General features: G+C 37.5%; 1 protein-coding gene across 1 annotated transcript in view; it reads left to right on the top strand.

Annotated features, from left to right (window-relative positions):
• The window catches only part of LOC149533525 (AMP deaminase-like), a 120244-nt gene that overhangs the window by 3687 nt on the left and 98633 nt on the right, over nucleotides 1-17924 (top strand). The window contains exons 2-3 of the mRNA XM_089803097.1: nucleotides 8958-9172; nucleotides 9334-9547. Of these exons, the coding sequence (XP_089659223.1) occupies nucleotides 8958-9172; nucleotides 9334-9547 (429 nt within the window). The remainder of the gene's footprint in view (nucleotides 1-8957; nucleotides 9173-9333; nucleotides 9548-17924) is intronic.

The following is a 17924-nucleotide window of genomic DNA, read 5'->3' on the forward strand; positions in this document are numbered from 1 at the left end:
TAGATATGGTGGTGTATTTTGCTTTTTTGCTTTATTATTGGCATAGTGGTATATGGACTTATTTGTTGTTGTGTATATACTCACACACACACAGACACACACACACACACACACGCGCACACACGCGCGCACACACACACACACACACACACACACACACACATATTTAAAAAAACCATATGATTTATATGGACAAACCCAAAAAGGAACCTGAACCCACCCCCCAAAATTTCTAAACGAAAACCTGAATCTCGAACCGAAATCTGAATTGGCAACTTAGAAGAAAACCATTCTAGCATCAATGCCAGAGCATTGAAGAAGTGACTAATGTGTATAGATTATGAAACCAAAAAAGCGTTAGATAATATCAAAGTGTAAAACCGACCTAAACTTCCAACATTAATTTGTTACGAGTGTCTTAGACCTTCCCAAGGATTGGAAATACTTACATTCAAAGGATCCTATTTTAATGATGTTTAGGCCTAAGAAATAAAAAAGGAAAAAGTTTTAAAAAGGAAAAACTCAATATTTCATTTCCTGTTAGGAGATTCTGATATTAAACAGTGACATTAACTCAATATAATTACTTACTGTTGCCAAACTTTCGGTCCATCCCTTTTAAAGCTTCTCATCTCAGCAAGGTGATACTCTAGCCCTTTTAGTTACTAAAGCAATCGCCTTTCCATTTGCTAGCCAAAGTAAGGTAACACCCCCAGTTGCAAGGAAACTCCTTGATCCCACAACCCTGCAATCAACACTCAATGCTCATTCAACTAAGTCTTGGATGGTGATGGCCTGTATTTTCACTATTGTTAAATTTTGAAGAACCCATTATGAAAATCCAGGTTAAACTGATGTAACTAGGGTTTGGATTTTCATGTTGCAAAGATCTTCCTAGAAAAACCCTAAGTTTATGACTGTATGCATATTTTAATGCCTTGAATGTGCTAAAGGTTTCACACTTTGAAAGAAACATTGGAAGTTTAAGTAGCAATGTCTCGACCAATGCTCATCTCTATTTCTCCGCCTTGCTAAATTTTAGTCTTTTCTAAGGCACGATGATGCGACACAATTATGAGTTCGAAGGAGTTAACCGCACAGTCAAAGTGGAAGTCACGAAGTTATGCCCTCTGGTTAAGCATGGGATCAGGGCGGTTTAGAAAAAAACGAAGATGTGAGACAACACATCAAGCCAACCACTGTTCGTTCAACTTAGATCAATGACTTCAAATCAATTTTGGGCCGATTTTAGCAACAATCGACTTGCATTTTGTCTCCAGGATAATGACACTTGTCGACATTCAAACGTATTTCGGGCCAAAGATTAAAAGGATCAAAGGTTACTTGACAAGTCATTCGAAGATATGACCAAGGCAGTATGCGTAAGTTCGTAAAGGATTTTATGATAAGATTTTGTCTCCCCAACTTATGCCCAAAAAGGAAGGCGTATAAGCGCAAGTGCAACTTAAGGGTGGTCATGATGTTACGTCCAAAGAGGAAGTGTAAAGGTGTACATCCATAATCTAAAGACTTTCAGAGTTACGCTTTGTTGCCGAGTGACTGTGCAGGAGACTCCATGTGTCGAAACCTCATGCAACTGCAAGCTAGAGCTGTCAGAGATGAGAAGCAGTGAGATGATGCCATGTGGCAATGACATGGTGAAGCACCCAGGTGTAATATGACAAAGCTGGTGACAGGGATTAGGCGATCAATCAAAGAAGGCCACATGTCAGGAAGAGTCAACTAAGGTTTGAGTAAGCTTGGAAAGGGCCCAATTTTGATTCAAATATATGAGTATTGTATATCAACAGAAAGGGGAAGAGATGAACTTTTCAATTTTGCCATCAGATCAAAAGCATTTCATTCTCCCTGCAAGACGTGACAAGTGTCACCCCTTCTTCCTCTTTTTTTTTTGATGTTATAGCCATATTTGGCATTCTCCTCATAGGTTAACTTTGTAATAGATGACTGATCAGTCAATCCTATTTTCTGAATACATCTGTTCAAACATGCTATGTATGGTAATCATGAGATGTAATTGGGCAGTTCTAAAGGGCCTATAAATGTAACTTTTTGAGAAGTAAATCAGATTGGCGAAATTTTGAGGTGGGCGAACCCCTGTAGCTAGGACCACTGTGTGAGACTCTGTGTCCATGTTTTTGATTTTGTCGTTCATATTAGTTTAGTTTAGCTCTTGCATGTTCTTTGGAATGAAATGTACTGTTAATGGAAATTGTGGGATTGTAGACAAACTGGGTTTTGTTGCTTTCTTTTTAGTGGTTATATGACTTATCACCATCATTCACAACATTTTCTCGTTTCCTCTGTTCTATGCAAGTTAGTTTCATGTGCATTTTCATTGCTGTGTGAGAGGTTTCAGATTTGGTTAATATTAGGTGCTGAGTAGGAAGCAAACGGTTGTTGTGTAATCTTAGTAACTTGGGCAATCTGGGCATTGCTAGTTAATCACATTTTCTCTTCTTATGCAGTATACATCAGTAGATAGTTTTGCATTTTTGCATCTTGCATTCAGTAGACAAATAGACTGCATTTTAGGTGTTAAAGGAGCTTAAAAGTGACTCATATATGTTCATAGATGTGAAGGTTGTGACTAATTGCACCACCAAACATCATAATAACATATCCACTGGTGGATCTTTTGCTGTCAATGTCACCCGCTCAATTTGAATTCACATATCCACGATTGCAAATAGAACGTTGAGATACATAAGAGATACCATGAAAACACAAACAATACTTGGATGTGCCTATCAAATATTTGAACACTCTCTTAACTGCATCCCAATGCAGCCTTCCAGGATTAGCCATATATTGACTAAGGACTCCTACTACTTGGGCAATATCCGGTCTCGTGCAAACCATAGCATACATGAAGTTGCCAACAACACTCGCATAAGGTACTCGAGACATGTCCTCCATCTCAGTAGAAGATTTTGGACAATCCTCCTTGGATGGCTTTGTTCCATGTAACATTGAAACAACTAACTGCTTGCAAGCTGTCATGCTGAATTTCTCCAACACAGTGTTAACATACTTCCTCTAACTCATCCAAAGCTTTATGCTAGCTCTATCTGTAATGATCTCAATCCCAAGAATATATCTAGCTGCACCTAGATCTTTCATTCCAAACTGTGTTGCTAACTGAAATTTCAAATCTGAAATCATTCTTTTACCATTCCCAATAAACAACATATCATCCACATACAGGACTATGATAAGAATGTGACCATTTTCAAATTTATAATACACACAATGGTCAGATTTAGATCTCAGAAATCCCAAGGACAACACATAGGTGTCAAACTTTGGATACCACATTCTAACAAATTGCTTCAAACCATATAGAGATTTCTTCAACTTGCAAACTAGATTTTCTTTACCTTTTTCAACAAAGTGCTCTGACTGTGACATATAAATTTCCTCCTTCAAATAACCACAAAGGAACACTGTCTTCACATCCATTTGCTCAACTTCAAAATTATAAGCTGTTGCAAGTGATAACAAGAATCAAATGGATGTCAGCTTTGCTATAGGAGAGAATATTTCACCATAATCAATTCCCTCACCTATGAATACCCCATCACAACCAATCGTGCCTTATACTTCTCAACATTGCCATCTGGACCCACTTTCTTCATGAACACCCATTTACATCCAACAAGTTTCCATCCTCCAGGCAAAGGTACCAAATCCCATGTAGCATTATTCTTCAATGGTGCCATCTCTTCATTCATGGCTTCTGTCCAGGAATCTGCATCATTCATACCCATAGCCTCTCCAATAGTCCTAGGCTCACTAGTGTTAGAAATCAAAGCAAATATACAACTGGAATCCAACAAAGAATATCCAAACCTCTCAAGTGAATTACCAAATCTATCAGGTGCTATCTATCACGAGTAGACTTCCTCAAAGTTTGAGGATCAGGTTCTTTCTCTTCTTCAAAACTTTCAGACCTGCTAAAGCTCTCCTCATTCTCAGGTCTATTAGGAGCTCGTAGCTCTTCTTAGGGGTAGTAGGAATATGAACTACTTCCTTTTTCCACATCTCTTCCTTCTCTGGCTGCATATCAATTATGGAAGGTTTCATCTCACAAAATATAACACTTCTACTGTAGAGCACCTTCTCTGCAACTGGATCCTAGAGCTTGTAACCTTTCACGTTGACCCCATAGCCAATGAAGATACACTTAACTGTCTTGTTCTCCAACTTTGATCTTTTTACACTTGGCACATGAGCATATGCCTCACAACCAAAGGCTCTCAAATGTCTCAAAGAGGGCTTCTTGTTAGACCACGCTTCTATGGGTGTCTTCTCAACAAGTGCTGAAGTAGGAGATCTGTTAATTAAATAACATGCAATTGCTTCAGCCCAAGACTTTTGTTTGAGTCCAACACCACTCAACATACTCCTAGCCCTCTTCAACAACGTTCTATTCATCCTCTCTGCAACTCCATTTTGCTGTGGAGTGTATGGAGTTGTTCTATGTCTCTCAATTCCATGATCTTTACAGAACTTGTCAAATTCTGTTAAACAAAACTCACCGCCATTATCAGTCCTCAAACACATAATTTTTTCTACAAGTCTGATTTTCAACCAAGGATTTAAGTTCCTTTAACTGACCAAAAACTTCAGATATACTTATGAGGACATACACAAATGTCCTACTATAATCATCTATGAATGAGACAAAATACAAAGACTTAGATATCAAAGGAACATTAACTGGACCAAACACATCTGAATGAATATAATCCAAAACCTCGGAAGGCTTATGAGAACTCGAATAAAAGGAAATGCGGTGCTGTTTACCAGAAATGCAATGTTCACAAAAGTCAAACTCCATATGACAATCATCAAGGCCTTCAACAAGGCTCTTATTTTTCAAGGTTCTAAAACCCTTCTCACCAATGTGACCAAGTCTTTGGTGCCATAACATTGTCTTCTCAGCAAGCAGCTTCATCTCCAAAGTATTAGCACCCTTAGGTACTCAGAAAGCATGACCATTAGATGTAGAAACAATGGTCTTCTTCTTTTCTTGATCTGTTGGTGAGGATGAAGAATTTAAAGCCCATTTCTTGGACATCACAAAAGCGCTATTGCACTAAATCGTGCATGTGTCCAGCCTATACAAGGTGCCCACCCTAACGCCTTTAGCAAGTACCATAGAACCTCTTGTCATCTTGCATCCATCACTCGAGAAAACAAGTTGGATATGCATATCACTGAGCTTGTTGATTGAAAGTAGGTTTCTTGCTAAACTAGGGATATTTAGTGCACCATCAATCCCCTTCACTCTGTCATCAGGGAATCTGATCTTGACTCTACCAGGACCAACAATATTCAGGTGCGATTTATCACCCAGATACACCTTTCCACCATCAAACTCTTCATACTTTGAAAACCTATCTTTGTGAGATGTCATGTGAAAAGAAGCACCTGAATCTATCAACCACACATCTTCTGATGCATGTGTTGCCAAGGCTGCAACAAAATCATCTACATCATCTTGAGAAAATCTATCAGTGTCAGAATCAGAGAAATCATTTTGACCTTTCTTTTTCTTCTCCTCGCAATCTTTACAAAGATGACCAGGTTTGCCACAGTTCCAACATTTTGCCTTGAACTTTTTACCAGGAGACTTGGATTTTCCCTTCTTGTCCTTTTTCTTGCTTTTCTCCATTGTTCTACTACAAGCAACTAGGTCCTCCTTAACCATTTTAGAAGATTTTCTTCGCATCTCTTCAGAAAACAACGAACCAACCACATCCTCCAATTTGAAAGTAGTTGTTATGCTTCCAATAGCCATAACAAGGTGATCCTATGAGTCTGGCAAAGAACATAACATAAGCATGCATTTATCTTGATCATCAATCTTATCACCAACATAATTCAACTGAGCAATCAGCATATTAAATGCATTCAAGTGATAAACAATGAAACCTCCTTTTTCCATTCTTAAAAAATACAATTTCTTTCTCAGAAATAACTTCTTTACCAAGGATTTCCCTTGATAAATATCACCAAGCTTCTTCCAAATGATAGCTGCAGTCTTCTCTTCATGAATATTCAGGGGCATTGAATCAGCCAAACAAAGTCTTATTAAACCCTTGGCTTTTCGATCCATCTTATCCCATTCTTCCCATGTTGTAGTTTGGGGTTTCGTTGAAGAAAACGCAGCCCATAGATCTCTATCTACAAGCATGTCCTCCATTTTGAGTTTCCACAACTCAAAATTAGTGCTATTTAGCTTATCCATCTCTACTCTGTTGGATGGGCTTGACACATCTAACCTGCAATAAGATTATGAAAAAATCTCTGCAAAACTCCCACTAAAACTAGATCAGCACAAAAAACCCTGTCTATCGAACAACAATAACAAAGGTGGCTAGGCTCTGATACCAATTGAAGGGAAGCCTAAGTGTGGAAACGCTTCCAAACGCTAAATCTAACAGGAGAGATAATGCTGAATATTATCTCACAAATCCTCACACTATGGCAAATTAAATAAACACATATAGAAAGATTCAATAGATAAACACAGAACACAAGATATACTTGGGAAACCCTTCTCGAGAAAAAACCCACCACTCTAGAGCTAGACTCAATTGTATTATCAGCAACAACAGTTACAATACAATCGAAAGAGCCACAACTCTCCAAGAGTATTCAGCTGTGATATCAAATCTAGAACAATTTCTGTAGCATAACAACGCTCTTTAAACAATGCTCTCTATCTCTTAATTCTCTATGACAATCCTTGTACTTATAAATTTTTGTACAAGAGGAAACAATTTTTAAAGCCTCTACATTCAACGCATATACAAATTATTTTAGAAACTTCCTTATGCACAACTCTTGCATAAAAACAAAGCATAAGAGAATAAATCACCAAAAAATAGAAGCTTTCTATTTTTCCACTTCCAAGTCTTTTCTTGTGGAAGATTCCAGCTTCATTTAGCAACTTTCCAAGAAAGAACAAATAAAATAGTAAATCATGGTAAGGCTGAGTCACGTTATCCCAATAGAGATGGTAAGGGAGGACGTGTTTTCTGATTGGATGAACCCTTATTAGGACATTGATTGACATAGTGGCCTCCACCACAAACAAAACAACCCTTCGCTTGTCCCTTCTTTTTATTCCCTTTTGTTGTTACTGTTACTGCTGCGATTTCCTTTGAAATCTTTACTGTTATTTCCCTTGAAGTTGGATTTGCTGGCCTTCCTCTTCTTATCACTGATGGAATCATCCTTCTTTAGTTTTTGTTCTTGCCGAATGGCCTTTTCGAGGGCCTCCTGCATGGTTCGGGGTGCTAACACATCTATGATTCCCCCAATCTTGTTATTCAATCCATGATGAATTTTTTGACCTTGAAATTATCATCTTGCTGACAGGCAGGAACATACTTCAAATGTTTAAGTTCTAGAGTTCTAAAGTTTTATGTGCCTTTTGGGGATATTCTTATATTTGGCCATAAAGCACAAGTTCAATTAATAAGACACATAATTCATTTAAAATACTAACTTATCAAAAAAATTGAAATTCTTTTCCAATCTAAATCTTGGTTTAGGCTCTGAAATCATGTTAGTCGACATTTGAAGTGAAATCCACGAGGCAAACTATTTTTGTAATGGTTAGGAATCCAAAAACTTATATATATATATATCGGCATTGATAACCCTCAAAAGTATATTTCTATTATGACCATATCAGGAATTAGAAAGAAATTTTGAAAACCACCATCTCAAGGATGGTTATCATTGTAGTGCGAGAGCGTGGGTGGAAAATTGTCCACTCTGTCCCTCAGTCCACCTTGGAGGTGCTTCATCCTCCTTGATCAAGCCTAGGAACACTGATCAGCCTCCCAGCCCAGGAGGCTTAACCCCTGATGGGTAGCATTCTTGATAAGCCTATGAAGACTGCGTCCCTCAAACCAAGCCCGGGAGCCACATATGCTTAGGGCTCAAGAGGCTTAACCCCCTATTAGTGGTGTACTTAATGGTGGGTATGTTGGGCCTTCAACTCTTGTGAACTTGAAAGGTTGAGTGACCTTGTTTTGCAACTATTTAATAGATTAACTACAAGAATATGTCATCATGTATTTATCAAATATAAATAAAATAAATTTTACATAAATTGTGAAACAATATTGAAATTGGAAACAATTTAATTACTTACAATTATCCCTATACAATGACAACAAAGAATAAATATTGCATTCATAAATTCATATCTCACTTCCACACATCAGTTAGCCCACACTGATAATAATAATTCAAATTTTTGGTCTTAATCTAGATCAGATTACTTATTTACTTCTTTTCTTTTTACTCCTATTGATGCCCTCCCTCTCAAGGAAAAATCTTTTTTTAGTACCTTTAATGGGTGTGGGTTATATGTCTTTACTTGGAAGGGATCCATCCTTTTATAAAGAATCACCACCCTTAAATAGTTACCACCTTTCACTCATGAAATATTGCCAACTAGTGTGCTGGCCGGCCACACACTAGAAAACATTCAAAACCGTATTATTTCAAGAACACATCTAGATTAGACTTTGTTTGTTTTGGTACTTTTTTTTATTAATACAGAACCTATGCTAGATGAGTTGCATTATATTGTACATTGTAAGTTGACCTCACTTGTCTCTGATGAACAAGAGTTCACAATCTCTATTAGTGAGATTAGAGGTTTTTAATCTCTCCAATCAGTAATTTACAAATCACAACCACTAAACCACATATCCACCTATGTTAGTTTTACTTTTTTCAGAAAAATTATCATTTGAATGAAAGCTTCTGAAAAATATTGTAGCTCAATGAAAATAATGTTTGGAGAGGCATGAAACTTTCAGTCAAACTTTTGTGATTTTAACATATTTGCAGGATTTGGCATTAAATTTGTAAAATATTCACAGGTCTTTTTAATTTTATGTCAGGAAGCAGTCAATCTCTCAATCATCCTGGTTCTAGAAAGAGAGCAGTAGCACCAGTGATTAGACCGACAACCCCCAAATCTCCTGTTGCGAGTGCTTTTGAGAGTGTTGAGGATTCTGATGAGGAGGATGATCTACTGGTCAACCAAGAAGATCAACATTTTAATTATGACAACGCTAATGGTGATATTGCAGATGAAGATATGACAGGCACAGTTGTAAGAAGCTCCTACTGTGGTATTTAATCTTCAGTGTTGTTTAAATTTTCAGGATTGGAGACTGAACTTCCTTTTTTCATAAAACGAGTGGGATTTGTTATAGTCTCACAATGTACTGTTTCTACATGATGGGAAAACTATTTTGGATTCGGTCTGTGCAGGAAACAAGTGCAAATCATTTGACATCAGCCCATGTTACACAAGATCTCAGGAACTCTGATACAGACCAGAACCACAAGTCTGGAACAATTATGATGAGATCACATAGCGTTTCTGGGGATTTTGCTATGAATGCACCTGATCCTGTGGTTGCAGATATTTTAAGGAAAGAGCCAGAACAGGACACGCTGGTACGGCTGAAAGTCACTCCTATTGGTAGGTTTTAGAGTTTCTATTTTTTAGCCTAATTGAAAGATAAAGTTTTGTAAGTCACTATTTTATGTGATAGGCTAGTAGTAGTTTGTAGGTTTTTCCTGCCGCTTGTGAGTATCACAGGTGAGTACTATTACAAGCGAAAAACCAAAGTCTTCAGATCTAAGCTCATGCTTCTAGTTTTATACATATTTTATAACGTGGCACAATGTTATATACAAAAAATAATACATGCATGGAATCAGCTTATTTGATGGCATTTGAATCTTTTTCTTCATATAGATGGCTTGTTTCTGTTGATGTTTGATAGCTTCAGTTGGATAAACTTATATATAATTATATATGAGATATAATTTATATATTTGTTCATTATATTTGAGATATATGGTTATTGTTGTGTGTGTGTGTGTGTGTGAAAGAGATTAAATTTGTTATTAATATTATTTATATGATTAACGAATAGACATGTCTCATGAAGGGACATGTCTCTTCACGGCTTATTCTCAATATAAATAATATATCGCTGTCATTTGGAAAACATATACCAGATATTATGGCAGTGCTATTACATCTGCAGCGATCCTTAGAAACTTAACATGGCATCAGAGGTTGCAGATGTAGACAGTAAACAAAAAGGCTTCTAAAGAAAAAAAGGCAGGAGGCTTGTAAGTTGGTAATGCATGTCTGATACAAAATATGCCAATACATCCACGGCAACACATAATTTGAATATGACTCCCCGTAGGAGATTATGCAACAATATATTTGCAAGAGCATGATTTCGATCTGCTACAACTTCTTGTAGCATTCTGTCAAAATCTCTAGCATTCGATCAAGAACTGCCTCCTTATATTCCATCGTGAAGACCATTCCTTTCTTGGGAAGTTTACACTTTGATGAATAGAAACTCAACAAGGAGCTTCAAAACAGGGTATGGACATTCAGCATAATATATATTCTTGTTTTTGGTCTGCTTTTATAGTTGCAATTACTGTGGTTGACATGAATGTTGCAGGGTATGCCCAGAATCATGACATTTGTGTTGTGTTATGAAGATGAGAAAGGAAAAATAGTGATGAAAGCTTTAAGAAACTCAGAACCAATGTATTTAGCAATTGGAAATGCTTTTGTAGAAAAGCATGCACAATGTGCAAGCTCCAATAGAGTACGTGACCGTTTTATCGAATCTCACAAGGAAATGTGATGCCATGCGATACAAAGATGACAAAATTTGTATAGAATAGAAATGTTGAGAAACTTTCAGAGCAAATACACTGGTGTATATGCATATAATCATTAAGAATTCATGTGAAAATTTTGCCAGAATGAATGAAAGTAGTAAGGTATTTAAGACTAAGAATAAATTCTCCATGTTTTAAAAGAGGAACAATTATTTATCTGCTGTCATAGAAAAAGACATACTTATGGTGACAATCCTTGTGTGCTCTTTAATGATCTCGTGCTGTTGGTGGTTACAACAAAATATGATTATGATCGGGCAGGATAACAGATTCAACTTAGTCCAATTTACCCTCCTTTAAAATTGTAGGTGTGCATGATAATGGTTCATGGTGATCAAGAATGGGACGTTTGTAAAAGAAAGCATTCAAGCCTCCAATAGATTTTGAATGTGGTTCATAAAGAAACAATCTCTTAGCCTAGGGCTTTATAGAGGGTGCATAATCAATTATTGCATGGCACATAGTTTCATTTAAATAAATTATCAAGGACACCTAGGAGGACAGTGGTGGTGTTGTTGATCAATCTTCGAAAGGTATGATATATTATTTCAATATTATCTAAGTAATATTAATCAATAGAAGTGTGATCATAATTACTCATGCTTATGATTATTTATTAATTAATTTATATGGATAGATATAAATGTATATTTATGGAAAATAGTTAGGAGGCCAATATAAATGGTTATCCATATATGATATTATTATAACAAAAGATTTTTTCACAAGGGAAATAGTCGATGTTGTTAGCTAACATGACCATATGATCTCTTTAAATGAAATAATTAATGTAATAAATAATTGTTTTTGGCTACAATAAAGTCTAAAGGAATTGATGTGTAGACAAGTATTTATTTGTATTTCTATAAGAGCTATTTGCCTTGATCTTTTCCTGCGAGAATGCTATAGCAGGAAAAGGGAGATTGATATCAGATTCAAAGGGAGTCTGACACTTCTTCAAAAGCAACTTTGGATGAGGAGCTCAGAAGATTGAGATTCAGAGGGAGCCTAACATTTCATTAGAGGCAATCTTAAAGGAGAGGGAGCAGATAGAGGATGTGATTTAGTCAACCTTTAGTAATCTCGGTTATATTTATTTAGAGGGAGTAAACCATGTTGAGATGGATTCTCCAGTGATCAATAAAGTGTAGCAATCAAGAGGACCACACTTAATGAATATATCTTGTGACTATGTGATTTTAATGGGCCTACCCCCTGTGTACATCATGAAGAAGTGACGACTTCCAAATGATGTCACTTGTATTTGCAGAAGTTACTGAAAAGCGATGATCTTACAATAGCTTAATTTTCTATTATAATGGATATCGTACAATGTCAAGTAGATCATGATAGATGGTGGATGTTTATACGATAAGCATTATGAGAATGTGTGTGCACATACCTTATAAACATTTTTTGGGTATATGGTGAATGTTATGCAAATTGATGTTCTAGAGGCCATTACATAGGGTATGTGGTGAATATCATATGGCTTGATGTTTTGGAGGCCATTACTCACAATACTTGGTGAATATCTTGCATCTCATTATTCACAGTACAGGTGGCTCCTTTAAAATAATAGGGCCATAGTATTGTGGGGGCCCTCCTCTAATTATACTTGCTAGCCTTAGTCCAAAATAATATTATAATAGGGGTAATGAAATTGACTTGCTAGGGTAACAATCCTAGTTGTGAATATGCTAGAATTGAGTTAAGTGGTGCCCTACTATTCTAAGCATTTGCTTGCTAGCCCTTTAGAATAGTAGGGGGGCTAGAGGTTGCGATTAAGATATAATAAGGAATTTCTCATTAGGGTGGGATAACTAGTTGGGAGGAACTCAATAGTTCCAGGGTGGGAGGGAATAGAAGGGATGAGATGGGGTGGCCAATAGCCCTACTGTTCTAATGGGGTTGCTCTACACATAGAAAGTGCCCACAAGGGATTCGTTGAATGTTTATCGCGGGGGCCATTGTACTTATGGTTCTAGATCAACAAACTCGATGAAAAATAGATTGTAAAGTGACAAGACTATTTAAAAAAATATATTGAGACTATATGGAAAGACTAAAAGTCACACCTACAACTCACCTAGATATTGAGAGATACTTTTTTGGCAGCTACCCCAACTGATCGCTGATCTATGACATATGATATTTAGGAAATCCACAATCAAGGAGGGTGGGACTAGAAGCCCCTTCTATTATATACGAGTGATCACCATGAATTTTGCACCAAAATATGTACAAATTCTCATTCTGGACCAGCGAAAACTACAGTGACATGATGATGTTGGAGCGACGTCACAACTTTGGGTAAAATGCAAAACTCATAGCAATTATTCTTCTTGTGTGTTAATTGCTATTTATGCTCAATCACAGGCTATGTAGTCTAGGCATCTCTTATGAACATCTTTCCTTAGCTGGACTTTTTTGCTAGCTTTTTGTCTCTATAAGGATTTAGTTAGTTACGAGGGAGGGAAGGCTAAGTGCTTTTCTACACATGTCTACCTCTAGTAGATGAGATTCATTCAGACTAGGAAGAAACCTACATGCCAAGCCATCTCACCTTTTCTTTGGAAGTGATCTTAACAACCAAGGCATAGCCATTAAATGCTACCATTGCTACTACGACTATGTATTCAACCAATGTACATGTCTACTAAGGTTCTCAATCTTTTATCTTCTCCTTCTATGCTTGCTACTAAAAATGAGAGATTGATTAAGCTAAATTGAGTTGATGCATGGGCTTGGCTAGGGTGACTAGAAGAAGCCTTCTAAGCCATTCTTTTCAGCTGCACTGCTAGATTCATGAAGTGAATGATTAGCCCTTCCTTACTCATAGCTATAGATATTATGGGGAGAGTTGCGAGAACTTAAAAAGTCGATTAGCTAGGGTGACTAGAAGAAGCCTTCTAAGCCATTCTTTTCAGCTGCACTGCTAGATTCATGAAGTGAATGATTAGCCCTTCCTTACTCATAGCTATAGATATTATGGGGAGAGTTGTGAGAACTTAAAAATTCGATTAGCGGATGCAAGCAACCATAATGTTACATTTATGATGTTATCAACCTGTCACTTTTCCAAGCCCTATCTTCAAAGTCCAACCACTGCTGGTGTGCTTCCTACCCATCGACAAATAGAGTAAGAAATAGTGACAAGGTTCAGATTCACCCGACCTATATTAGCTAAATGATTAAATGGCTATATTTGGGTGAGCTATTGATCAATTTACCTCTAGATAGAAGACAATTGAATGAGATCAAGTTGGAAGCTCTAGTACTCAAATTGAAAGGAATGTTAGGCAAGGTGGTAGCTTCATATGGTAGTCTCTCAAATTAGATCTTGCATTGAGTGAAGCCCTACCCCTACTTGGTTGTTTGTGGCGTAGGTCCAATTAGAACTGGAGAAACTAGATCATCTCCATTTGGATCTGCCTATGTAGGTTCTTGATTTCAATTCATTCCATAGGGCATTGGCTAATTAAATGTTAATTAATATGGCACATTAATTAATTGAGGCACATGCAATTCTATGGGGTAGGCTAATGCCATTAGCAAGTTGAGTAAGTAGGGAGACAATGGGTGGGTATCAAGCTCTAGTTTCAGGTGGGAGGGAATTATAGTGGAGGTAGATTAGTTGTGGAAAGTAAAGCGGAAGAAGGGTTGGGTGGCAAATATGATGACCCTCTTTACCGACAAGCATTGATCTGGGGGACAGAGGAGAGGAGTAGGGACTTAGAAACAACCATAGCTTCAAGGGAACTACAACCTCTCTTATATAAGTTGGCTTCAACACCTCCATCCCTTCTAGGAAACATTTCATTTAGAAACCATGTTACTATCTTATTCAATGATAAAAAACCTTACCATTTGATTCAACCCTAACACATCTAGTAAAAGGAAAAACTAGCTGACACATACCCATGAATAAGGGACGACTTAAGTAGATGCTAGACCAAACCTTTCTACCCATAATCTTAAGAGGGAGGTCCTTTAGTTGTTGAAAACAGGGCACTTGCTTACCTTTCAAAAGAGTAGGGAGATGAAGCATTTTAGAAATAAGAGTAACTAACATTCATTTAGGATTCTAAGCCAGGATCAACTCCAATCCATTTGAAGGAAATTACCAATTCTTACTAAAGGTTATATATTAATATGACTAATGCGAGCCTGAAGATTCACTCCTCACTTCTCTTAATTATGGAGCAACCAAGGCAAGAGGCAATCCCAGAAAAGCAACCTGCCATGATAGAGCAACTAACCCCATTTATTTAGTCTCATCTATAGAACCTAAATAATCGACTGGACCACATGCATTGACCAATGACCTGAATCAAGGTTCCCTAAGAGGCCATAATTAAATCATGTAATAGGTGGGCCTAACTATTCTAATGTGCGAATCAAAGATAAATTAGATTGGCCCAACCACCTAATTGTGTAAAGGTGACGTGCATGCACTATTGCTTGTGCTCGACCTTTGTCAATTTGTTCTTATTTCATTGAGAGGGGTAGAGGTGGAATGAATGGAGAAGACCCAGATCACACTTCAAGGACCAAGAGTTGGGGAAGGAAGCAATGCTTGACTCACATGTATTGTCTCGTAGTATTTTCTATGGTGGTGATAATGTTGTGAAGCCATCTTGAGAATGACAAAAGTGTTTCAACCTTATTCCCGTTGGATTGGGCAGATTGCTCGTTTGGGGAGGGAGTGGCCCTTTGGGCTGCAATAGTCTAAACTAACCTTTATTAGACCTCATATCTTCTATACCACCTGGCTCTAGTTTTAATACGGGTGGGTGGGAGGCAATGAAAAGATGGAATGACTATCATATAATACTTGCCCATATGTATGATGCCTTAATGGCAAGGAGCATTCTTCCTTTCATAGAGACTCTTCTCCGTCTTTAACCCACTCTTAAGACTGACAAGACCAACCTCATCTAGTTTTAGTGAAGGGATTCAATTGAATGTTTCTAAAGGAAGAAGCTTTTCATTGAGTAGCATTCCAAACATTCGATTCACCCAAACTTTGAAGAAACCTCGAGGAGTCAATTGGAAGACCTTTTCTCTATGCATGATATCTCGGTGGTCGTTTCAGTGCATGCCTTTCTCCAACACCACCCCCAGTCTAGGGTGTTTTGGAAGACAACTTAAGTCAATAGGGAATATCATTGCATTAGTGTTCTGGGGTGGGTGGGAGGATATTTTGTACATTCCAGTGTGTAGAGGCCTAGGGGGTGGGTACAAGGCAATTTCTGGGTGGGAGGTAATAGTTATTGTGGGTAGGCCCCTACTGTTCTAATGGGAGCTGTCAGCAGATCTTTTTGGATAAATGAACAAATGAAGGGGGTAGGGTACAAAATGAAGGCCTAGGATACGACACACAAATCTCTTGTATATTCATTGTCTCTCGCCTGCCTTGCTGATGCAGAGATAAACTCAAGAGAAACAAAAGCAAAAGGAACCAGCACCAGAAAGAGATAGATAACAATATTCTTCTAATTGATTAATCAAATGAACAGTATATACACTTGTTCTCCTATAGATTTCTTCTCCCTCTAACTTTGTATCCAAAAACTTGACCTAAACCTAAACCTAAAAACTCTATTTATACTTGCTAGGATGCTCTACGGAACATTCTAGATTATTACAAAATAGGAAAACCAACCCAAAGAGACTTTCTGCCAAAACGGCTTACAAAATACTCTAGATCAATATAGAATAGAGAAGAATGACACCATAATGATCTGAATGAATCCCAAGAAAAGGTCTTATCCTAATGATGAAATCAGGATAAATTCTTCGTGTAGAAATCACATCCAAAATAATTTATGTGGGTGCTCCTGCACCATACTCCCCATGAAATTTTATCTCAAGCCCACTTGAGATGAGCGCTTGTAGAGTGGTACCCTGCTTCTTGATATCTTGTTCGTTCATCCACACAACATCTACATCCGAATAACCTCTGAGTTTTACCAAATACTGCTTGGACTCCTTTCCTCTTGTCTGCTTTATGACTTCGGTGTCAAGTATCCTTTCTAGCTGTGGTGTCTGCTTAAATGGGAAACGTTGAATGTCTTCTGTATCAGCAATCTGTCCTGTATCAAATTCTTCATTGGGTGCTTTGAATGGTGCGAGGTCTGCTATGTTGAAGATGTGAGAAATGCCAATCTCAGGTGGCAATTGAATCTCATAAGCATTGGTTCCAAACTTCTTCAATATTTGATGAGGACCTAGTTTTCTCAACATAAGCTTGGTAGATCTACCTTTTGGTAGCCTCTCTTTCTTGAGATTTGCCCATACTAAATCTTCCACTTCAAATTTTAAGTGTCTCTGTTTCTGATCTGCATGTTTCTTATACTTGTCAAATGTTTGTTGGAGTTGTGCTTTGACTTCATCATGGATTTCTTTTATGGCTGTAGCAAATTCTTCTCCTTGGGCACTAACTTCTTGTTGTGAACTCATATCTCTTAACTCAAAAAAATCCCTCTAGGATGAATTCCATACACCACTTGAAATGGTGACTTTCCTGTACTTATATTGATGGAGTCATTATATGCAAATTCAGCTTGGGGTAGGATTACATCCCATTTTGTTGCATGTTGTCTTGTGAGTGTTCTTAACAAATTGCCCAATGTTCTATTAACTACCTCTGTTTGGCCATTAGTTTGAGGGTGGTAGGCTGATGAGAATGATAAATTAGTTCCAAGTTTCCTCCATAAAATTCTCCAAAAGTGTCCTACAAACTTCACATCCTTGTCTAAAACTAAGTTGAGAGGTAGCCCGTGAGTCCTTATGACTTCCTTGAAAAAGAGATCTGCTATATGAGAAGCATCATTGGTCGACTTACATGGCAAGAAGTGAGCCATTTTGCTGAACCTATCTACTACAACAAATACACTATCATGCCCCTTTTGTGTCCGTGGCAGCCCCATTACAAAATCTATCGTTATGCTTTCCTAGGGTCTAGATGGTATTGGCAAAGGTTGATAAAGCCCTGCATTTGTAGTCCTTCCTTTGGCCCTTTGACAAATCATACATGTTTCCACAAAGTTTCTAACATCAGTCTGAAGTTTAGGCCAATAGTAGTACCTTCTAGCCAATTCTAAGGTTTTATCCAAACCAAAATGTCCACCCAT

Source organism: Cupressus sempervirens, chromosome 10 (genome assembly GCF_028749045.1).
Source record: "Cupressus sempervirens isolate cs-2001-9-10 chromosome 10, ASM2874904v1, whole genome shotgun sequence".
NCBI classification, from domain to species: Eukaryota; Viridiplantae; Streptophyta; class Pinopsida; order Cupressales; family Cupressaceae; genus Cupressus; species Cupressus sempervirens.